This window comes from Bathycoccus prasinos (assembly GCF_002220235.1).
Source record: "Bathycoccus prasinos genomic : Chromosome_8".
NCBI classification, from domain to species: Eukaryota; Viridiplantae; Chlorophyta; class Mamiellophyceae; order Mamiellales; family Bathycoccaceae; genus Bathycoccus; species Bathycoccus prasinos.
This window is the reverse complement of record NC_024001.1, coordinates 189201-210149: the sequence shown is the minus strand read 5'-3', so window position 1 is coordinate 210149 and position 20949 is coordinate 189201. Positions and strand designations below refer to the sequence as shown.

The following is a 20949-nucleotide window of genomic DNA, read 5'->3' as shown; positions in this document are numbered from 1 at the left end:
GCACTTATCATCACATTGTTGTTCTAAACACGTCGTCGTAGAAGCTTTTCACACACCAAGAATACGAACCAAAGACAGAAGAAGAGGTCGTTATAAAAAAAACATCATCACGCACGAAAATCATCAGAGAAAGAGCGCGAGAGAGCAATCATCATGGCTGCTGCTTTCGCGTCGTCGTCGCACTTTGCGTCGTCGTGCGCGCATCATCATCCCAGGAGTAGTTCTTCGTGTTGCGTGCGAGCGCACTCTTCCCAGTTTGCGACGACGACGACGGAAACGATTCGAAGGAGAAACCATCCAATTTTAGTCGTGTCGGATTTAGACGGAACGATGGTTGGAGACGACCAATCGACGCTAGAGTTTCGGACGTTTTGGGAAGAAGAAGAGAACAGCATTAATAACGAGGATGAGAAGAGTAAAAGTAAACTGGTATACAGCACCGGTCGGTCGTTGGAGTCGTTTCGAGCGTTACTGAGAGAGAAAGGAAACGTGATGGTAAAACCGGAGATGTTGATTTGCGCCGTCGGTACGAAAGTGTACTCGCGCGGCGACGAGAAGAAAGAAGAAATGTGGATCGAAGACGAAGAGTGGACGAGAACGTTAGACGTCGGGTGGGACGAGGCGATTGTCAGAGCTGGGTGCGCGAAAGCCATCGAATTATGCGGGGAAGAGTCGGCCCATTTTCGACCAGAGGAGGAACAGAACGCGCATAAAATAACGTGCGCGTTGAAGGATGAAAATGTAGGCGAGTTTGTGGCGACGTTGGAGAGATATTTGGAAGAAAAGAACGTGACGGCAAAAATAATCAGTTCCGGCACGGGCGGGTGGAAGTACGTGGATTGCGTGTCGAATCAAGCCGGGAAGCTGGAAAGTTTAGAGTTTGTGAGAAAGAAGTTAGGCTTCGAGTTGGAGCGAACGGTAGCGTGCGGAGATAGCGGGAACGACGAGTTGATGCTATCGGGGAGGAATTTAGCGATAGTGGTAGGAAACGCGCAGGAAGATTTAGTGAGGTGGGCAGAAAGAGCGCTCTTAGAAGAAAAAGAAGGAAGTAGAAAGAAACGAGTAATCGTGACGAAGGCTTTCGAGGCGAGAGGGATTATAGAAGGCATACGCGAGCATTTTTATTAATAATCCAGCACTACCTGTCGCCTAATCGATGGAATCTTGCGCGGGACCATTTCGACCGTCGATCGTAACGCGTCCATATTCGCGCAGCACGGAACAACCGTCACTTTAAACGCCTTCTCTCCGCTCGTTCTACTTATAAAATATACTGCGTTTTGGCCAAAATTTCGGCCTATTTCGAGCACGCGTTGTTCCACGCTCATCTTACTCTCTTCTGTCTTGTATCCAATGAAAGGCACGAAGTATCCACATTCGATCCATTTCATTTCATCGGGGTCATCCGAGTCATATTCTGAAGTCAGCGAGCGACCGAGCTGAACGCGTGGAAATGCATCCAAGAGCTCGTGTTCGAGCGCTTTCTTTGCAATTGCGTTTGCTCCAATACCCGTATTCATCGAGTGGGGATTGTCCGCCGTGATTATCCAACCTTCTAATTCTAATGTTTTTGCACTACTACTACTTATTATATTTACATCATCACCGTCGTCATCTTTGCCTCTGCTTCTTGTCATAATTGTCACGCTTTCTCGGCTTTCATAATCCAGCGAGAAGGCGATGAGCGCGTTGGCGTATGATTCTGCCAATTCGCGAATCGTCTCTACTCCTCGTTCTTTCGGTATCATCATTCCCTTTGATATGAGACGCGCGTATTCTGTTTCGTCGTACGCCAAAGCTCTCTCTCTTCCTATTTTTGCTACTTCTTCTAATCTATTCTCGTCGATGTTTGTGATGAAATCCGCGAGCGCTTCGACGGATTTGTTCTCATAGTCGAAGGAAAAGACACCTTGGTTTTCCATGAGAAGTTCACTGGATCCTACTTTGCCTCCAGAACACACCAAACTTGGTGCTCCAAACGCCGCCGCTTCGATAACAGTCATGCCGTACGCATCTTTACGACACGGGTGTACGTTCAATTTCGTTCTCGAATAAATCTCACCGAGCTGCGTAGCGTTCAAGAAGGACTCGATGCACAACTCGGAAGCGTTCGGTATATTCTTCGTCGCCTCTCGGAATCGCTTTTTCAACCCTTCAGCAAACTCTGAAGTTGCAGGAGCGACGAGAATTGGTACCAACGTATCACCAAAAGCGTCGCGCTTGGCGAGTTCCTCGACGAGCTCGACGAACCTTTCCGGTTCCTTCTCTTTGCTCAACCGAACGACGCACGTCAAAGCGTTTCGTTTCTTTTTCGCACCAGTAGTAGAGGTAACAGGAGATGGTTGTTCTCGAGCGAGTGCATTCTTGGCGTCTCTTAAAACGTCCTCGCGCAAGGGCGGGTGAAGCACCACCGCGACGACCATCTCTTTGCCGTCATCGCCGCCTACGAAAGCGTCTCGCAAAAATTTCGCGTCGTTGATGCACAAACAAATAACGTGCGTCGAAGCGGTAATCATGCGTTGCTCTAATGCCCGGTGCGATTCGTCGTGTAACGTAAACACGCGGTAATTCAGATACGTTAAAGGAGGAGGCGGTGGTGAAAACCCGTCTTCTTCTTCTTCTTGATATCGTTTTCGTATTCTCTCGTAGACTTCCAGCGAGGACCAATCTACGCCTAAAACGACATCTGCTCGGAACTTTACGATTGCCTCCAACTGCTTCTCGGAGACGTTCGTCGCGAACTCTTCGTACGCGCACGTTTTATCTAACCTCCCCCACTTCGACTTCGGAACCGGAACAGAGAGAACACCTTTGTCTTCTTCTTCGTCTTCTTTTTCCATACGTAATTCTTCCTCCAATTCTGTTGGTCTCGCGCACACCACCAAAATCTCCGTCGTCATCGCGTCGTCGTCGTCGTCAAAGTCGGAATCGTCGTTCAAAAATCCTCTCACCGTGCTCGCGGCTAAGACACCGTTCCCAGAAAACGTCCCGAACGTGTATTCGTAGGAGATAAATAGAACCTTGGTCTTCTTTGTCTTCTTCACGATGAGAGCTCCCATTTTGGAACGAACTTTTTTCTCGCGAAAGTGTGTTTTCGTGCGTCAGCACATTTCAGAGAGATCTCTAAAAAAAGGAATTTTTCGGCCCCACAAAATGCGAAAAAATGTGTGCCACTCGTTTTTCATGTATTCCCACTTAAAGAGGAGAGCTTCCTTGTGTCGTGAGACCACAGACTCTCGTTAATACACTTTGTATCTCAAAAGCAAGAAGAAGAAGAAGATTAAAAAATCATGTCCGCTTCTTTTGCCACCGCGAAAGCGAGCGCGTTTACCACCGGGGGTACAAGTTTGACCACCACCCGGGGGAAGAAGTCTTCCACCAATAACGGGTGCGTTTTTAATCGTTTGGATGATTCGTCGCGTGGGTTTCGTTTTGTGTTCGTTTAGTATTTTCGGGAGAAAGAGATCCGAAGTGTGATATATATCCAATAATCATTCCGTGATGGATTGCCCGTGTGGGATATTTTTTTATCCGCGCGCGCGCTTAAAGGGGTTCGTGGTGCACCTTTTAAAAGAACAACAACGGCGCAGAGAGAACGCGCGTTCGCTCTTCTCTCGTTCGAATCGAAGCGAGGTATTGTTGTTGTTGTTGTTCTCATCTCTCGTCAAGTCTCTTCTTTTACTAATATCTCATTTTTTTCCCAAAACACACAAACTTTAAAAAACAACAGAAGAAGAATCCAAAAAACGATAACGCGCTCGGAAGCCATCGCGCAACAGCCGAAGGAAAACCAAACTATGTCGGCGATGTCAAACACGAAATCTGTGGCGGCCATCATCTTGGGTGGCGGCGCCGGTTCGCGTTTGTACCCGTTGACGAAGACTCGTTCGAAGCCAGCCGTGCCTATCGGCGGCGCGTATCGTTTGATCGACGTGCCGATGTCCAACTGCATCAACTCTGGGATCAATAAAGTGTACATTTTGACGCAATTTAACAGCGCGAGTTTGAACAGACACTTGGCGAAGACGTACAACTTTGGTAACGGGATTGTCAACGGCGGGTCTGGGTTTGTGGAAGTTTTGGCGGCTACGCAAACGCCGACGTCCACGGAATGGTTTCAAGGCACCGCGGATGCAGTCAGACAGTACTCGTGGTTGTACACGGACGTGAAGAACAAAGACGTCGAGGATATTGTCATTTTATCGGGTGACCACTTGTACCGCATGAACTACATGGACTTTGTCAACCACCACAGAAGAACGAACGCGGACATCACTATCGCGGTGTTGCCGCTGGACGACAAGAGAGCGTCGGACTTTGGTTTGATGAAGTGCGACGAAAACTTGAGAATCTTTGAATTCTCCGAAAAGCCGAAAGGGGACGCGTTGAAAGCAATGCAAGTCGACACGACTTTGCTCGGCCTCTCTGCCGCCGAAGCGAAACAAAAGCCGTACATTGCCTCCATGGGAATCTACGTCTTCAAGAAGTCTTCTTTGGACGAATTCTTGAACAAAAAATACGCGGACAACCACGATTTCGGCGGAGAAATCATCCCGTTTGCCGCCAGAGACGGCTATAACGTCCAAGCCTACCTCTTCAACGATTACTGGGAGGACATTGGAACCATCAAGTCCTTTTTCGAAGCGAACTTGAACTTGGCTGCGGATGAGCCGGACTTTGAATTCTACGACGCGGATTCTCCAATCTACACTTCGCCGAGATATTTGCCGCCGGCCAAGATTCAAAACTGCGAGGTTAAGAACGCCATCATCTCGCACGGTTGTTCTTTGTCCGATTGCAAGGTGAACGATGCCATCATCGGTATCCGATCCAACATCGGTAAGGGCGCGAACATCGACCATGCCATGATCATCGGCGCCGACCTCTACGAGTCCGAAGAACAACGCGCCGCTTTGTTAGGCGCCGGAGAAATCCCGATCGGTATCGGAGAAGGTTCCGTCATCAAGAACGCCATCATCGACAAGAACGCGAGAGTCGGTAAGAATTGCACGATCACCAACGTCAACAACGTCGATTTTGACGATAACGAAGCAGCTCACCCGAACTACTTCATCCGCGACGGGGTTGTCGTCGTCTTGCAAGGAGCGACCATTCCGGACGGCACCACCATCTAAGATGTTAGAGAGAAGAAGATAAAAAGAATACAACTGAAGGGGTTTATAAACGTAAATATATAATAGAGAGAGAGAGAGAGAGAGAGAGAGAGAGAGAGAGAGAGAGAGAGAGAGAGAGAGAGAGAGGAAGAGAGAGTAGTGAGTCAAACGAGAGAGTGAGTCAAGTGATGTAAATACAAAACGCGCTTAAATACAACAAACGAACAAAATAATTCAGAACACAAACGCGTCCAAATGCGGTGCTTTTTCCTTCACTCATCATTTATTCATGTACGCGCGGTTACATTCGATAGAAGCGCCGCTCTTCATCTTCTCCAATCATCATCGTTCTCGTTGTCGTCGTCAGTGCGAGTCGTCGTCGAGTGTTGTTGTCGTCCGAATCAGCCAAAAACGCTGTTCCTCTTCCTCTTCCTCTTGCACTTCCTCCTCGGGGAAAGTCGTCGTCGCGCGTTCTCGTTCTCGTTTGAAGAGAAGCAACGACAGTCACACCGCGAGCGAGAGAGAAACAGCTACTCCTCTGCGACTAAAAGTCGAGACTCTCTCGTCGCTCTCGTCCACGTTTAAGAAGAAGACGAAGAAGAGGCTTCTAGTAGAAACAAACGGACTCAGCGGTGGTGGTTTCCAACAACCATTTTCATCAGTAGAACAGTTGTTTGTAATCGCCATCGCGCTGAGCGCCATCGTAATCATCGCATCCGTATTGACGAGGAAACAGATCGCGAAAACGAAAAAAATGAAGGACAGGGGAAGAAAAAAAGTCGTCGTCATCGGCGGCGGGTTTGCCGGGATGCAAGCGGTGTTTGATTTATCCAAGACGTGCGATGTCACTTTGGTGGATACGAAGGCGTATTTCGAGTACACGCCCGGGGCGCTCTCTGCGATGGTTGGAGGTGGACCAATGCGGAGGTATAAAGGAAGCGAGAATTCAGGAGAGAGGATTGGGAAGTTGCACAGATCGTACGAGAAGATGTGCGAGAGAGTGGGGGCGAGATTTGCGCACGCGGCGGACGACGGCGTGAAGAGCGTGTGCGAGGAGTACGTTTCCGTGCGAACGGCGGACGAAGAAGGAGAGGAGAATAAAAAGCTAGAGTACGATTATTTGATCATAGCGACAGGGAGTAATTACGGTGGTAGCACGTCAGGTATCAAGCCAATGGGAGGGACGCCAGGAGAAGGCGCGAAGACTGGATACGCGAGACAAAAGACGTTCCAACGAGACGCCGAACGCGTAGCGTTGCCTTCTTCTCGTAAGGATAACGACAACATTAGTAACGATGAACAAACGACTTTAATTGTTGGCGGTGGAGTCGTCGGCGTGGAATTAGCGGCGGATATAGCTTGTGTGCGTGCAAAAGGAAAACGAACTGCAACGAATGTTGTTTTAGCGCACGATAAAAATAGACTTTTGGACACGTTGCCGAAATCCGCCTCGGAGTACGTGGAAAAGTGGTTCAAGAAGAAGAACGTTCGCGTCGAACTTGGCCAGAGATTCGAGAGAGTGAACGGCGAAACTTCTCCACCGTCGTCGTCTTCTTCTTATTCTTCTTCTTCTTACGTCGGATCTAAAGACAAAACGGTAAAAATTGAAGCGAAGGAAACGATCTTCGCCGTCGGCTCGAAGCCGTCCACCAACTTTCTTTCGTTTGAAAATCCAACCGTTTTACTTTCCGCCGCCGAAGCGAAAAAGAACAACGAGCCAATCCTCGAAATACCGCTCAGTAAGCTCGGTTATATCGAAAGAGATCCAAAAACTTTACAAGTTATAGGATTTGAAAACATATACGCGGTTGGCGACTGCGCGATGAAACCGCCGGGACAGTTCTTAGCCTCTTTCGCGCACTGGGAAGCCGAATACGTCGCCACGAGAATAAAGAAAGATCAACAAAGAAAGCAGAACGACGAATATTCTCTCCCGCCTCGATTTATGGCCATCTCTCTCGGTCCTTGGAACGGTTTATTCCTCTGGGGAAACCTCGTTCTTTGTAAAGGCGTGCTCGCGGCGATTGTTAAATTCCTCGTCGAGCTGTGGTTCTCCAACTTTTTCCCGGCGCCGTACGCGCTGTTGCGACGGTTGCCGAAATTCGAGTTTACTTTGAAAGAAAGCGAGGGAGAGGGGGACGAGATTCAATCTTCGTTCGGGAAGAGTTCGCTCGCGTGATTTTGACTGTCTTTCTTCGATTGAGTGAGCGTTAAAGTGTAACCGAAAATTTTGTATTATTATTCAAAGTGATGTGAAAAAAAGCGTTATACGAGATTTTTAAGAAAAAGTCTCCTCCTCTTCATTCCAACGCTTTCGTCGTCCTTGTTTATTTATTATTATTAGTAGTAGTAGTAGTATCGAAAGACAGCATCACTCATCGAAGAGAACGGGAGTGAACAGAATTATTCGTATTATTCGTATTATAATGCGTCGTGGTCGTTGAGAAGAAGAAGAAGAAGAAGACTTTTGCGAATGAAAAAGAAAATTGGATTGAGAGCGCACTTGGCTTGATTGAAGAAGTCAATAATAACATGCGCCTTCAGTTGGAAACGGACGAGCTCCCGATCGATGCCGCGGATTTTTGGTTCGCAAAAAACACCCGAGCTTTTCTCACCGCGCAAGCGGAGCATTTCAACAACCGGAAGTGTGATTTACCGCTGTATGAAGTCGACGAAAAGAAAAACGAAGTCCGGTGTATAATTCGAACGCAGCCGAACACATACATACCGTCGATTGTGAAACGAGCGCTCGGATTGAAAAAAGGCCAAAGTTTAGAACTGTACGACGAACTTAAATTTAGCAAGAAGAGCGAAACGGCCCCGAAATTATTCGAGGCGGAATTAGTGAACACGAATAACATAACGAAAGCGTCGAAAGTGGAAGGTATTATTCGGTGTAAATCGGTAGGCGTGAAAGCGTGTAGGATGTATGTGGATTTAACTATCGACGTGAAGTTAACGGGTGTAGGGAGGTTAGTAGAATCAATAATAGCTAAGGAAGTTCGAACGATGTACGAAGGGTTTCGACCGCTGGTGGAGAAGTACATTCAAGCGAGAAGAGAGAGGCAGATGGAGGCGTCTCTGAGGAACTCATCTTTGGCGCAAGAAATGATGAAATCGGAAGCGTTGGCGGAGAGAGACGCGGCGCAGTTGATTCAGATGAACACCATACATAGCGAACAGCAGCAGGCTCCGGGGAGTCCGTCAAGCGATAGCGCGGATCCAAAGAAGGACTTCCAAGATGAAACGTTTTCAAACGAGTATTCGACGCTAAACGATGATTTCGAATTCATGAGCGTGAACTCAGATTTAACCGATTTGCAAATTTTAGAGTCGCGATGGAAACGCTTGGAAGCGTTCGAGACGGAAACGAGACAAGAACAGGATTTAACAGGGTTTGAGAGTCGAAATAAGTGTTTACCTTCGTGTTTTTCGTGTTTTTCGAACAGAAGGAAGAGGAAGAAGAGAGCGCTATTGGTAGACTCGTCCACGTATGTCGAGATGGAACTTTGAAGAATTTTTGTATTTGTAATAATAGCCCCCTTTATTTATCATCATCATCATCATCATCACCACGTCGTCACAATCTTCGACGGAACTTTTAGGAACTTTGTCAACTTGAATTGATGGCGAGGGGTGGTGGCGTCATCCGAAGATGCCAACAAGGCTCTCTTCGTTTGCGCGGAAGTTGCGTGTCCCAAAGACGCTCGCGTTTCTCTTCCAGCTCTTCCGACGCCGCCTCCCCCGAACAGAGATCTCTTCTTAACCTCTTTTATATTCGCTCGCGTCGTTACGAACGCGTGCTCGACAATTTTTGCAATATCGACTCCTTTTTCCGTCGTCTTACCGTGAATTTCCGCTTTACCTACCATTCTCCTGCGTTCATTCTCCTCTCTTCGCTTTTCTAAAAACTCTTTCCCTTCTCTCAGAGGAACGAAAATTTTCTCCTCCTTTGGGCATCCGATGTTTCTCTTGTTCATCTCGCGGAAATCCGGTCCAGGCATCAACACGCGCACCTTCTTTGGTCGTCGACTTTGTTGGTCTTGTTTGTCGTTGCTTTCAATCGCGTACGGGGTTGTCAGACCCATCTCTCTTTTCTTTTCTTGTTGCGCGCGCAGGCTATTTTTGGCACTTTTTGCAAAAAATTCATCTTCATCCATCTTGGTCATCCTCATCTTCTATTCTTGCTCGCGCGAGTGCGCGCGCGAGAAAATTTGATCCTCTGCCTCTGCCTCTACTCGCTGTTGCTGTCGTTGTTCCTACTACTGGTACTACTGCTACGCTATCGCTATTTCTTCCCTCTGTTTCTCCTCCTTCTCCTCCTCCGTTTGTTTGTTGCGTCGGCTCCCTCGAGCGAGGCACGAGCAGTCGGTTCACGTTCGTCTTCGACGGATCTTTCACCACCAACGCGCCAATCTCTCTCGCTTTGAGAAGTTTCCGTCTGAACACTTCTCTCTGTTTCCGCAGTTTATTCAGCATCTCCTCACTCATCACCATCTCTTTCATCGTCTTCTCCTCCTCCTCTTCGTCTGAATCGTCGTCCTCTCCACTGATATTGTTGCTTTTGCTAAAATCAAACCTCTCCTCCACTTCAACTCGACACAGCGGGCACTCGTGCGTCGGCTTCGCTCTCGCTCTTTTCTCTTCCTCCGACCCTTTCGGCCAATTCATCTCTCTCATCTCTCTCTCCCACTCTTTTTGCCTCCACACGTGCCATCGTTTGAAGCACTCGCGATGGAACGCGTGTTTGCATTTTGTTAACCGAATTATGTTCTTCTTCTTCTTCTCTTCTTCCAATTTTACTTTTAACGGAAACGTGCAAAACGTGCACAAGTTGTCTTCTTCTTCTTCTTCTTCTTTGTTCATCTCTCCTTTTTCTCGTTCTTCGCGTCTGTCTTCTTCTTCTCCTTCTTCTTCTGTGAATGCTTTTTATTATTTCCGTCTTCTTCTCGTCGTCATCATCTCGCAATGAATTTGAATGAGAAGAAGAAGCAAAAGAAGGTGTTTTGCACGAGGGATGGATGGTTTTTTTTTGACGACCCCCCCGACGTTTTTGATTTTTCCTCTCTTCTCTCTCACTCACATTTTTGGTCTTTTCTCAGAACTTTTGACTGAGATAAATATTAAACCTATTTACAGGGCAATTGTGTTTCCTCACAAATTGTCTCTCTCTCGAACACGTACACATATAAACGATATATATATATATATATATATATAACACAGTGCGATTCTCAAGAAGATGTCTACTTCTTGTATTCAAAATTACGCGAAGGGTTCAAGTTTGAGCGGCGCGTCTTCGTCTTCTTCGTTTTCTTCTTCGTCTTCAAAGTCGAAGAAAATTTCGAGCAGAAAAGTTGGCGCCGTCGCGTCGTCGTTCTCGAATGAAGGAGGACGAGGAAGCCTGGCTGCTCGGTATCGCAACAACAACACGTGCGAACGAACGACGAAGGGTTTAACGAGGACGAGGAGAAAGAATGTGAATGTTATCACGAGAGCGCACAACGCGAACGACGCGACCACTACAACGATTACGGGAACCGGAGGTGGTCACCACCTCACCTCCAAAGAGGAGGTATTGAAAGGCCAAACGAAGAGGCCGATTAAAGCCAACACGGGTATTTTGGAAGATTTAGAAGGATACGTCGCCTCGAAAACGAAAAACCGGAACGTGTACGTAGAAACGTACGGGTGTCAAATGAACGTAAACGATAGCGAGGTCATGATGTCGGTGTTGAACGATAACGGGTTCACGGAAACGAAGGACATAAACGACGCGAACGTAATTTTAATCAACACGTGCGCGATAAGAGATAAGGCAGAGGCGAAAATTTGGCAGCGATTGGCGTATTTCAGAAGTCTTGGGAAACCAAAAAAGAAAACGGAACGACCAGTAGTTGGGGTGTTGGGGTGCATGGCGGAACGATTGAAGACGCAGTTGTTGGAGGAGGATCAGTTGGCGGATATAGTCGCCGGACCAGACGCGTACAGAGATTTGCCGAATTTAATCGATACAGTGCATAATACCGGAAATAAATCTATGAACGTTCAGTTATCGGTAGAAGAGACGTACGCCGACGTCATTCCTGTGAGACCGGACGGTACGCACTCGGCGTTTGTGACGATTATGCGGGGGTGCGATAACTGCTGCACGTTTTGCATCGTCCCGTACACGAGAGGCCAAGAACGGTCGAGAGATTTGGCGAGTATTTTATACGAAGTGCGCGTTTTGAGCGAACAAGGGGTGAAAGAGGTGACTTTGCTCGGGCAAAATGTGAACTCTTATTACGTGGATACGAATAAATCGGAGGATTTTTTGAGTTCTTTGAAGGAAGGGAACATCGTCGGGAACAATTCAATCGAAGCGATTTTGAACATTAACAACGCCAGAGAGGAATTGAATATGAAAAATGCTGCTGGATTGGCGGGTGAAGACCCGGCGAAGTTCAATGGGTACGCGGCTGGGTTTGAATCTCGATATGACGCTGGTCGTAAGAGAGAAGGAAAGGTGCAATTCGCAGAACTGCTCGATCGCGTCGCGCAAGTCGATCCGGAAATGCGCATTCGATTCACCTCTCCGCACCCGAAAGATTTCCCGGACGATGTTCTCAACGTCATTCGCGATCGACCAAACGTATGCAAGTGCTTACACATGCCCGCACAAAGTGGCTCTACGGCGACGCTCGTGCGCATGCGAAGAGGCTACTCGCGAGAGGCGTATTTGGATTTAGTCGACCACGTGAAAGAAGTCATTCCAGACTGCGCGATAACGACCGACATCATATCTGGTTTTTGCGGCGAAACCGAGAAGGACCACGAAGATACGGTTTCGCTCATGAACATTGTTGGTTACGAACAGGCGTTCATGTTTGCGTACTCCGAACGAGATGGTACGGCGGCGGCGAGACATTTGGAGGACGACGTCCCGGAAGACGTCAAACAAAACAGATTAGCGGAAGTCATCGAGGCGTTCCGAACGCAGGCGCAAAAGAAGCAAGAGCAAGAAATTGGTTCCGTTCATTGCGTGCTGATTGAGGGACCATCGAAAAAGAACGAAAACGAGTGGACTGGAAAGACAGATTCATCTAAATGGGTCGTTTTTGACAACACGAAAAAATACGGCGGATACAACGGCGGCGACGAGGACGAAGGCGACGCCAAACACGAGTTGAAAGCGGGCGATTACATCGCAGTTCAAGTGACTGGTTGCTCTACCGGAACACTCTTTGGCAAATGCCTAGGGAAAACAACGCTCATGGCGTTCCATGCTATGCATGGTAGTCAACGCGTAGCTCCGAAGAGCACAGCCGCCGCCGGCGCTCGGTGAGTGAATACACCAATGAATTTTTATAGCTGTACTACTCGGTACTTTGTAGATATTAAAACTAGGCTACTTCTTCACACAAATAAATATAATGTTACTCTCTATCTTCTTTAGCTATGCGCTATAAATGCTACTACCACTATTACTACCAGTACAACTGATCATCATCATCATAATCATCAAATCCTTAAAGAAGAGGAAGAAGGAGGAGGAGAAAAGTACATTTCATCTGGATACTTTACGTCGTACAAACACAAACCTTTCGCGGGAGCCGCCATCGGTATGAGCTTTCTATCCTTCTTCTCCATGAACAATTTCAAATCATCTATGGTATATCTTCCTCCAGCCACGGATAAAATGGCACCAACCATATTCCTAACTTGTTTGTATAAAAATCCATTGCCGGTGACGTACAAGTACACTAACGACGACGAAGGATCTTCGTAACGTTCTCCTCCTTCTTCTTCTCCGCCGCCGCGAATGACATCAAAGGAGTAAATCGTTCGTTCCGAGTTTCTTTCCAAATTTTTACCATCTCTAGACCGATTCATAAAAGCCGCGAAATCGTGCGTTCCAACAAATACTTTACACGCTTCCTCTAACAATTTCATGTCGTACTCTCGATACCCGACAGACAACGCCGTCTTCCGATGGAACGGACTGTGCGGTAGCCCAAAATCAATCGTATATCTGTACGTCTTCTCAATCGCGTGAAACCTCGAGTGAAACATCGGGTGCGGCTTGGCAATTTCCATCACTCTCACGTCTTCGTTCAACAACCTGTTGCACGCTCGCATGAAGTTCAACTCGTCTTTCAAAGGTTCTTTCGTGTAGAAATGAAACACTTGTTTCCTCGCGTGCACGCCCGCGTCCGTTCTCCCCGCCGCGCCTAAACACAACAACTCTCTATCGAGACACGTTATTTGCATTAAGCATCTCTCCAGTTCCGATTGAATCGTTATTTTATCCTCGCCTTGCTTTTGAAATCCGAAATAATTCGTCCCGTCGTACGATACGATGCCGCGATAGACGTGGTTTCTCCCGGTTCGTTCGCGATACTCCGCGCTTTGCAACGAGTCTGGATTTTCCAACGAGTTTTTGTAACTCTGATGTCGCCAGTGCATCGGGTCCGTAAAATCGTTTCTTCTCGTAACTTCTCTGTCTTCTCCTTCTTCTTCTTCTTCTTCTTCTTCTTCTTGCAAAAACGTTCCTCCTCTCTTACTCCAATTCGTCGTGCGGGGATTCCTTTTCGTTGTTGTTGACTTCTTCTTCCTCCTAAGCAGGAAAAGAGACGACTTATATGACGACGATTTTTGACGCGTGGTGGTCGACGACCTTAGCATCGAAGAACAAACCAAGCAAGTTCTCCTCGTCGCCGTTATCATTATTGTCTGATGTTGATATTTGTTCCTACTCTGTCCCCTTGCTCACATGCATGAGGAAAAAAATGAAGACATTTTATCCATAAATTTACCTGCTCTCTTCTCTCTTCCCGAGTTTACTACATGCACAGAGAAGAGAATGGCACCAAAGTCATCAAAACCATCAATCGTGTGGCAAGTCTACGTGCACAAACTTCGCGCGTGGGCGCCTCCAATTTCGGTAAAACTGGAGGATTTAGAAAACTCAGAAGAAGGCGCTTCATTTATTCCAGCTCGACCGCATTTGATATTAGTCGTGGATACTTCGACTGGGAAGTTTCTGACCTCGAAAGAAGACGAGAACGGGAAAGGTGAAGATGTGAACATCGTGAGAGGTCCTGAACCGCCCTCGAACGAATACATCGTCGAGTACATCGAGAAGATTCTCAAGAATCCGAAAGTGTTGAACGAGAGAGACGGCGAAGAAGAGGAAGAAAAAGAATCGAAGACAAAGAAGATTGAGAAACCAACGAAAATAGTATTCGCGTGCACAAAAACGGCCACAAATACGGATACGAGCGACGAAGAATCGTGTTCGTACGTTAAAGGAACGCGAAATTTATTGAAGAAGTTAGATATTCAAACCGGATTCGCGTCTGTGCCGAGGGAGATAATAGAAAAAATTATTCGCGAACAGATTGAACCGAACATGAACCCGCCGGCGGAGGAATGGTCGACGGAGCACTTGCCGGGATTGATGGAATCCGTGGATGGGTTTACGCCTAAGTTTGGTTTGAGCTTGTTCGCGGCTGCAATTCAGTATTTGAGCGCAGTGACGCAACACGGAGAGAAGCTCGAGAAGATTAAATTTTTCAACATCGAGTACGGGTTGAGACTCGACGAAAATAACAAAGCCACGCTCAGCTGCTGCGTAACAATTGATCACTCAAACTGTACTTTAACCGTGTATAAAAACGAAGCCGAGGCGAAGAAAATCATAGAAGAGTTGGAGAAAGAAGAAGGCGAAGAAGTTGATATGACGAAAAAATCGTTGCAGAACTGTCTGTTTTTAGGAGAAGAGCTCTCGCCGTTCGAGGATATCGACGCGAAGGAAAAGTACGATTGGCCATGCGCGGCATCTGCTGGAGAGGATACAAGTGGCGAGGAAGTTAAGGAAAGGGATATGTATCCCGTCTTTACGAAAATGGATTTCGAAGAGGATGGTACACTTACCATTCGCCGTCCGCAACTCGTAGAACTCCAAATGTTTGAGGTAGCTTTGAATGCCATATCGGCTTCTCTTTTAAACCCAGATCAAAATAAGATCGGCATCCAGATGACTTCATACGCGATGAAAGGAGAACCGACGGAGGTTAAAGCTTTTATTGAGGCTAGAGATGGTACTGACAGCGGTGGTGTAACTGCGGCGGAAAACATTAGCGAAAAAGTTGGCAAGCTCGATATAGCGTGAAAAGTTTTGAACAATCCATTCGGTGTGTATTCAGATGTACTGGTAGAGTATTTGTGCATCTCTATTGCAATATGTTTCTCTCTCTCTCTCTTTCTTTTTTTCTTGTCTGTTGTTCGTACCCGAAATCGTTGCTATTTCGCTCTTTGCATTGGTACAACGCAACGTTTTCATCCCTTTCGAACTTTTCTTTTCTTCTCTAAGTTTTACTAATGTTTTCGAACTCCTCCAAGACTATCTCAATCACAATCGCCCAAGTCTTCTCTCTTTCTTTTACTACTACAAAATAATAGACTCTCTCCTTCTTCCCTCCATCTATTGCGCGCGCAAACGTTTCAACGAATATCTATTCAAACGCCCATTGGTTTTCCTTGCGAACTTCTTCCTCTTCCTCCGGCGTAAAATCGTTCTTGATGTTGAACGTCTTGCGAATTTCCGCCGGCGTCTTCCCTTTGATCATATTCGCGACGGTTTGGCAGCACAAATCGAGCAAATCCTTGATGTCCAAGTAGTTCGCCGCCAAGATGAGCTCAAACAACGTCGCTTGATCGACTTTCACGTACTCCAAATCGAAGTTCTTTTTATCGTCCTCGGATTTGTCTTTACCGTCTTCGCCCTTCGCGTTGGCGTGGTATTCGCAATACGTGATGACTTTCTGTAAAATCGATTTGGCCACGTTCGGTAACGGGATTTCCTTCTCGCCGTCTGTTTGTGATGATTGGTGTTATCGTTAAATAAGAAAAGGAGGTGAGACATCAGTCAGTCAGTCGTTATTCTTTTTTTTCTTTGTTGTTGTGTGATGTGTAGAAAATTCTCCCGCCAATTTGACATGACTTTTTCAAAAAAAACGAAAAGAAAAGAGAAGAAGAAGAAACAGAAGACGAAAGAAGCGTTTGCAATGCGTACCACTGATGGCGGTTTTCACGGTCTGCGACATGCTGTTTGGACGTAAAAGAAGGGAGAGAATCGGTCAGTACGTCTCGTAAGAGTTGCGTTCTGGGCGGTTGCGCGCGATCAAAGCTGGAAAGCGCTTGAATCGAGAGGGAGAGAAGGAGAGACGGCGATTCCTAGAAGCGCGATCTCGCGCGTTTTTTACGAAAGCAAAGAAATTGAAGAAGACTGCGATGACGTAAAGTAAAACGCACTTGGCGACGTCCGTGGAAACTTCAAATCTCTCTTGCTCCGGAATAGCGGAGATGAGGGTGATCTTATCGTTCGTTGGTCTCGGCATTTTTGATTGATTGATTGATGTGTGTGTGTGTGTGTGTGTGTGTGTGTGTGATACAAACAGCGCGTTTTTTGTAAAGAAAATGACGAGAAGAGTGAACTGATGAACAGACGCGACAAGGAGGGAAAGCAAAAAAAGGCGAAGAAGAGGAGTCAGGAAAGCCAGACTGTGAAGTGTGAAGTGAAGGAAAAATAATAAAATACTCGTTTGTTCTTATTCAATCAATTTCAATTAAAACGCACATAGGTATGTATATAATGTAAAGGCTATGGTATATAGGTTAGACAAATAATGTTGTTGTTGTTGTTGTTGTTGTTCTCTACTCTCAACTTTTTAAAAAGCGATAAGATAAAGAAACCTCTTTTACGCCGAACCTTCTTCGGTTTCCGGAGCCGCCTCTTCCGCAGGAGCAGCTTCGGCTTCCGGAGCCGCCTCTTCCGCGGGAGCAGCGGCTTCAGCAGCAGCGGCTTCAGCAGCAGCGGCAGCGGCTTCCTCCTCCTTAGCTTTGGCTTCCGCGGCCGCCTTCGCCTCGGCTTCCGCTTGGAGTCTCTCCTCCTCGGCCTTCGCCTTTGCCTCGATTTCCGCTTGGACTCTCGCCGCCTCCGCCGCCGCGGCTTCCTTCTCGGCAATCAACGCGTTTTGCTTCACTTGCCATCGGCTCAATCCTTCTTTTTTCGCAACAAATCTACTCTTTAATTTCGCGTTCTTACCAACGCGTTCTCTCAAGTAGTACAACTTGGAGCGTCTTGCGATTGGCTTACCCGCGCCTCTGACCTCTTGGAACGAGCACAACGGCGAGTGAATCGGGAAAATTCTCTCAACCCCGAACCCTTGCAAGGATTTTCGGACCGTAATCGTACTCGCAACGCCCGCTCTGTGAATGCCAATAATCAAACCTTCGTACGGCTGCACTCTGCTCTTGTTCCCTTCCGTGACCGTCACGCCAACCTTCACCGTCATTCCTACTCGAAAAGGAATCAAATCATCCTTCATCTGCGGCGAGTTCACCCGCTCGACGAATTGATATAAACCTTTCTTCGTCCCGCTCCCGCTGGCGGAAATGCTAAACGTCGCGACTGAGTCTCTAGATTTGTTCAATGACAAACTGTTCGCGTAAAAAACCTTCGAGTTTCCGTTTGCATGCTTCGCGGATAAGCTCGCAGCGCGCGGCGTCGTCGTCGTCGTCGTCGATTTTGAGGTTCCCGTCGCCGACGAAATTCTCACGTTCGCCATCATCATCGATAACGTTTGAGAAGACATGTTGAGATGTTCTCACTTAAATATATTCACGTCGAATTGAACGAACAATGAAGTGTGCGATATAAATGAATTCTTTTCGATGGGACGCGCAGGTCGCGAACAGCTCAAAGAAGTGACGTTGAATTCGCGACGGTTTTGCGTTTTATCCTTTTGGCCGGCGAAAAAAGAGGTTTTTGCCCTCTCTCTCGCAAAAAGGCTCCCTCAAACCAAAAAAAAATGAATGCCTTCTTTTTTGCGTCGTCCTCTCCAAACAACAGCCCCTCTGCTCTTTCTTTTCTTTTCTTTTCTTTTTTAGAGAAAAGACGACACAAAAAATTAAAATTATGTTTGCCGCCGCGAACAACAACAACATCACGATGATGTTGCCGCTGAGAGGCGGAGGAGGAGGAGCGAGAGGGAAACAAAAGAGAAGAGTGGGAGTCGTTCTTCGGGGTCGCACTTTTGCTGCTGCCGCTTTTGCCGCCGCGGAAGAGAAGAGACGACCTTCTCGGTATTCTTCTTCTTCTTCTTCTTCTTCTTCTTCTTCTTCTTCTTCTTCTTCTTCTTCTTCTTCTTCTTCTTCGAGCGACACTAATGAGAATTACGCCGACGATGATTTTACTAACGAACGAGGCGGCGGAGGAAAAAAGAAGAACAGACGACCCCGAGGATGGGATACCGCGGATAAAGCGTACGCAAAATTCGGAACGAAGAAAAGAGAAGAGAATTACGACGACGATGAGAGCGCGAGCTACAACAACAACAACAGAGGTAGACAACAACAACTACAACAACAAGAAAGAGCGGTGCCTTTGGACGAATTGGAGCGAAAGCAAATCGCTTTGGAGAGACAAAAACTGCGAGGAGGAAGAAAATACGCCGACGACTTTGAGGAGTACGAAAACACCGAAGAGGACGACGTGGACGATTTAGCCGGATGGTCTCGATTTGCCAACGAGAGTGGGATCAAGGAAGGAGTTTCGTCGAGCAGCAGCAGCAGCAGCAGCAGCAGCAGCAGCAGCAGAGTTAAAAAGGTTATATCGTCGTCTTCTCCGCCAAAAGTCGCGGTCCAATCCAAGTATAAAAGAGGAGGCTTACGGCCGTGGGAGACGCAAAGAATGGAAAGAGAGAAGAAAAAGGAAGCCGAGCAGCAGCGGCGAGAACCACAGAGAAGAGACTCTTATTACAACCACAATGACGATGATGATGATGATAGTAATGAAAAACAATTATCGGACAACGCGTTTGTCAACGCCGGTTTAGAAGCCATCACGGCGGAAAATTTAAACAAAGCTGGCTTGAAAAGACCAACAGAGATTCAAAAGTTAGCTACGCCAGAACTCATTGAAGGAAACTCTGCGGTGATATTAGCCGAAACTGGTTCTGGGAAGACGTTCGCGTATACTTTACCGCTCATGTCCCAGGTGGCGGCGCCGGGAAGGGAGGCACGAAAGTTAGCGGAAGATGTTGTCCGGCGATGGTCATTCTCGTCCCAAACGTCGAGTTGGCGAGGCAAGTCTCAAAAATGGCCGAATTATGTTCAATTTGGTGTCAACGAACTGATTTAGAGTTACCGGCGCCGACGGTGTTTTCCATTTTCGGTAAGGAGAAGAAATTGTTGAAACCGACGAGTTTGAAACAACGGAAAAACACAAATAATCGAAATCGAAAATACGTCGCGAGTAAATCTTCGACGACGACGAAAGCTGGAAAGAAAGGGAACAAAATCATTGGCGATTTAGAAGAAGCCATACCAGAATTTCGACGAGCAGACGTTTTGATATGCACGCCAGCTCGCTTATTAGCTTTGGCGAAAGACGAGTGGGTGTTGTTTGGTCGTCTCAAACATTTCGTCGTGGACGAGTGCGACGAGATGCTCTCTAGAGGATTCGCGGACGATGTTAAACATTTAATCGATTTAACGTACGGAGAGAACGCGGATGGTGTCAATAAGTTTGGCGCGAAAGTGCAATACGTGTTTGCAGCCGCGACTTTGAAAGATTCCGAACCGATTTTCGAATCGTTTCAAGGCGATCTGTCTTGGATTTCCACCGGGTATTTCGGAAAGTTGCACCCGCAACTGGAACAAGAGGTTGTAATGATAGAAAGAGAAGAAGAAGAAGAAGAAGAAGAAGAAGAAGAAAAAGAAACAGAGAGTCATGAGAATGAGGATGAGAATGATAATGATGATGATATGGAGAAGGCGCAGCAACGGAAAAGAAGAGAAAATAGTATACGAACGAGGAAAAACAAAGCGTTGGTGGAAGCGTTGCGAAAGCGGAAAGAGTACAAGTCGTTGGTCTTTGCAAACTCGCCGGTAGAGGCGGACGAAATCGTCGAATACTTGAATACTAATACCGATATAAACGGAGAAGAAAACAACAGCAGTGGAATGTATTCTATGGCGTTTCACGGGAAAGCGAAGGAGAGAGGCGTGGTGTTGGACGATTTCATCTCTGGAGAGTTAAAAGTGTGCGTCTGTACAGATTTAGCGGCTCGAGGCATTGACTTCCCGGAGCTCCATCACGTGGTGCATTACTCTTTAGCCGATTCTGCGGCTATGCACATACACAGAACGGGAAGAACTGCCAGAGCTGGTCAGCCTGGACCGTATTATTGCACGGTATTGTACGACAAAGAGGAAATTGTTGTTGAGGATATTGGAGACGACTTGAAAGAGTTGCTCGAATTGACAAAATCAAAGTCATCGCCTCGCAAGCAATATCAACGCGGTGGCAACAACACCATTTAACAACTTCTAGCATTGTAATAGTAATAAGAAACGAGCGCAGAGCAAAAAAAGATCTATAAGCACGACGCTCTAACCAAGCTGAGCTAAAAGGGCGTTCTATGAATATGCCCCATACGGGTCTCGATCCCGTGGCCTTCGCGTTTCTAAAACTCTCTCATTTGAAAGAGGCGAATAAAGTGTGCAAAGAGCTCTTTTTATCAGAGCAATTTATGTGAGTGACTAGCTAGCTTAGGGTTTAAGAATAAAATTATAAACTTGTTTAAATAAATCAAACCTTAAACGGTCAAAGGAAATGAATTCTGGTGTTCTCCTTTTTATATATCTTCTTCTTCTTCTTCTTCAGAGAGAGAGAAGATTCACCACCACCACCACTCGGTACTACTACACGCATCATATAAGTTAGATTTTTTAATCACTACTACGAGTAGTAGTGGTGGTTACTTGTGCGTTTTGTGAAAAGAAA

The 20949-nt window shown here is 46.9% G+C and overlaps 13 protein-coding genes across 13 annotated transcripts; 7 read left to right on the top strand and 6 right to left on the bottom strand.

Annotated features, from left to right (window-relative positions):
- Positions 1–153: 153 nt before the first annotated feature.
- Positions 154–1128, top strand: Bathy08g01220 (predicted protein; the record flags this gene model as incomplete). The annotated part of the gene is made up of 1 exon (XM_007511534.1): positions 154–1128. The coding sequence occupies one exon, from the start codon at positions 154–156 to the stop codon at positions 1126–1128; it is 975 nt and encodes a 324-aa protein (XP_007511596.1).
- Positions 1129–1261: 133 nt separating this feature from the next.
- Positions 1262–3059, bottom strand: Bathy08g01210 (predicted protein; the record flags this gene model as incomplete). The annotated part of the gene is made up of 2 exons (XM_007511723.1): positions 1262–1273; positions 1311–3059. 2 exons carry the CDS (start codon positions 3057–3059, stop codon positions 1262–1264), a joined length of 1761 nt encoding a protein of 586 aa, XP_007511785.1.
- Positions 3060–3290: 231 nt separating this feature from the next.
- On the top strand, positions 3291–5135 carry Bathy08g01200 (predicted protein; the record flags this gene model as incomplete). Its single annotated transcript, XM_007511383.1, has 2 exons — positions 3291–3388; positions 3731–5135. 2 exons carry the CDS (start codon positions 3291–3293, stop codon positions 5133–5135), a joined length of 1503 nt encoding a protein of 500 aa, XP_007511445.1.
- A 268-nt stretch (positions 5136–5403) lies between these two features.
- Bathy08g01190 (predicted protein) lies at positions 5404–7293 on the top strand (the record flags this gene model as incomplete). Its single annotated transcript, XM_007511554.1, has 1 exon — positions 5404–7293. The coding sequence occupies one exon, from the start codon at positions 5404–5406 to the stop codon at positions 7291–7293; it is 1890 nt and encodes a 629-aa protein (XP_007511616.1).
- A 353-nt stretch (positions 7294–7646) lies between these two features.
- Positions 7647–8627, top strand: Bathy08g01180 (predicted protein; the record flags this gene model as incomplete). The annotated part of the gene is made up of 1 exon (XM_007511465.1): positions 7647–8627. The coding sequence occupies one exon, from the start codon at positions 7647–7649 to the stop codon at positions 8625–8627; it is 981 nt and encodes a 326-aa protein (XP_007511527.1).
- A 56-nt stretch (positions 8628–8683) lies between these two features.
- Bathy08g01170 (unknown protein) lies at positions 8684–9202 on the bottom strand (the record flags this gene model as incomplete). The annotated part of the gene is made up of 1 exon (XM_007511770.1): positions 8684–9202. One exon carries the CDS (start codon positions 9200–9202, stop codon positions 8684–8686), a length of 519 nt encoding a protein of 172 aa, XP_007511832.1.
- A 64-nt stretch (positions 9203–9266) lies between these two features.
- Bathy08g01160 (unknown protein) lies at positions 9267–9980 on the bottom strand (the record flags this gene model as incomplete). Its single annotated transcript, XM_007511328.1, has 1 exon — positions 9267–9980. The coding sequence occupies one exon, from the start codon at positions 9978–9980 to the stop codon at positions 9267–9269; it is 714 nt and encodes a 237-aa protein (XP_007511390.1).
- Positions 9981–10356: 376 nt separating this feature from the next.
- Positions 10357–12441, top strand: Bathy08g01150 (predicted protein; the record flags this gene model as incomplete). The annotated part of the gene is made up of 1 exon (XM_007511413.1): positions 10357–12441. One exon carries the CDS (start codon positions 10357–10359, stop codon positions 12439–12441), a length of 2085 nt encoding a protein of 694 aa, XP_007511475.1.
- Positions 12442–12617: 176 nt separating this feature from the next.
- Positions 12618–13562, bottom strand: Bathy08g01140 (tRNA pseudouridine synthase A; the record flags this gene model as incomplete). The annotated part of the gene is made up of 1 exon (XM_007511299.1): positions 12618–13562. One exon carries the CDS (start codon positions 13560–13562, stop codon positions 12618–12620), a length of 945 nt encoding a protein of 314 aa, XP_007511361.1.
- Positions 13563–13869: 307 nt separating this feature from the next.
- Positions 13870–15270, top strand: Bathy08g01130 (predicted protein; the record flags this gene model as incomplete). The annotated part of the gene is made up of 1 exon (XM_007511321.1): positions 13870–15270. One exon carries the CDS (start codon positions 13870–13872, stop codon positions 15268–15270), a length of 1401 nt encoding a protein of 466 aa, XP_007511383.1.
- A 343-nt stretch (positions 15271–15613) lies between these two features.
- Bathy08g01120 (predicted protein) lies at positions 15614–16498 on the bottom strand (the record flags this gene model as incomplete). The annotated part of the gene is made up of 2 exons (XM_007511393.1): positions 15614–15972; positions 16327–16498. 2 exons carry the CDS (start codon positions 16496–16498, stop codon positions 15614–15616), a joined length of 531 nt encoding a protein of 176 aa, XP_007511455.1.
- A 360-nt stretch (positions 16499–16858) lies between these two features.
- Positions 16859–17755, bottom strand: Bathy08g01110 (50S ribosomal protein L19; the record flags this gene model as incomplete). Its single annotated transcript, XM_007511507.1, has 1 exon — positions 16859–17755. One exon carries the CDS (start codon positions 17753–17755, stop codon positions 16859–16861), a length of 897 nt encoding a protein of 298 aa, XP_007511569.1.
- Positions 17756–18078: 323 nt separating this feature from the next.
- On the top strand, positions 18079–20486 carry Bathy08g01100 (ATP-dependent RNA helicase RhlE; the record flags this gene model as incomplete). The annotated part of the gene is made up of 2 exons (XM_007511331.1): positions 18079–19203; positions 19239–20486. The coding sequence occupies 2 exons, from the start codon at positions 18079–18081 to the stop codon at positions 20484–20486; spliced, it is 2373 nt and encodes a 790-aa protein (XP_007511393.1).
- Positions 20487–20949: the final 463 nt, after the last annotated feature.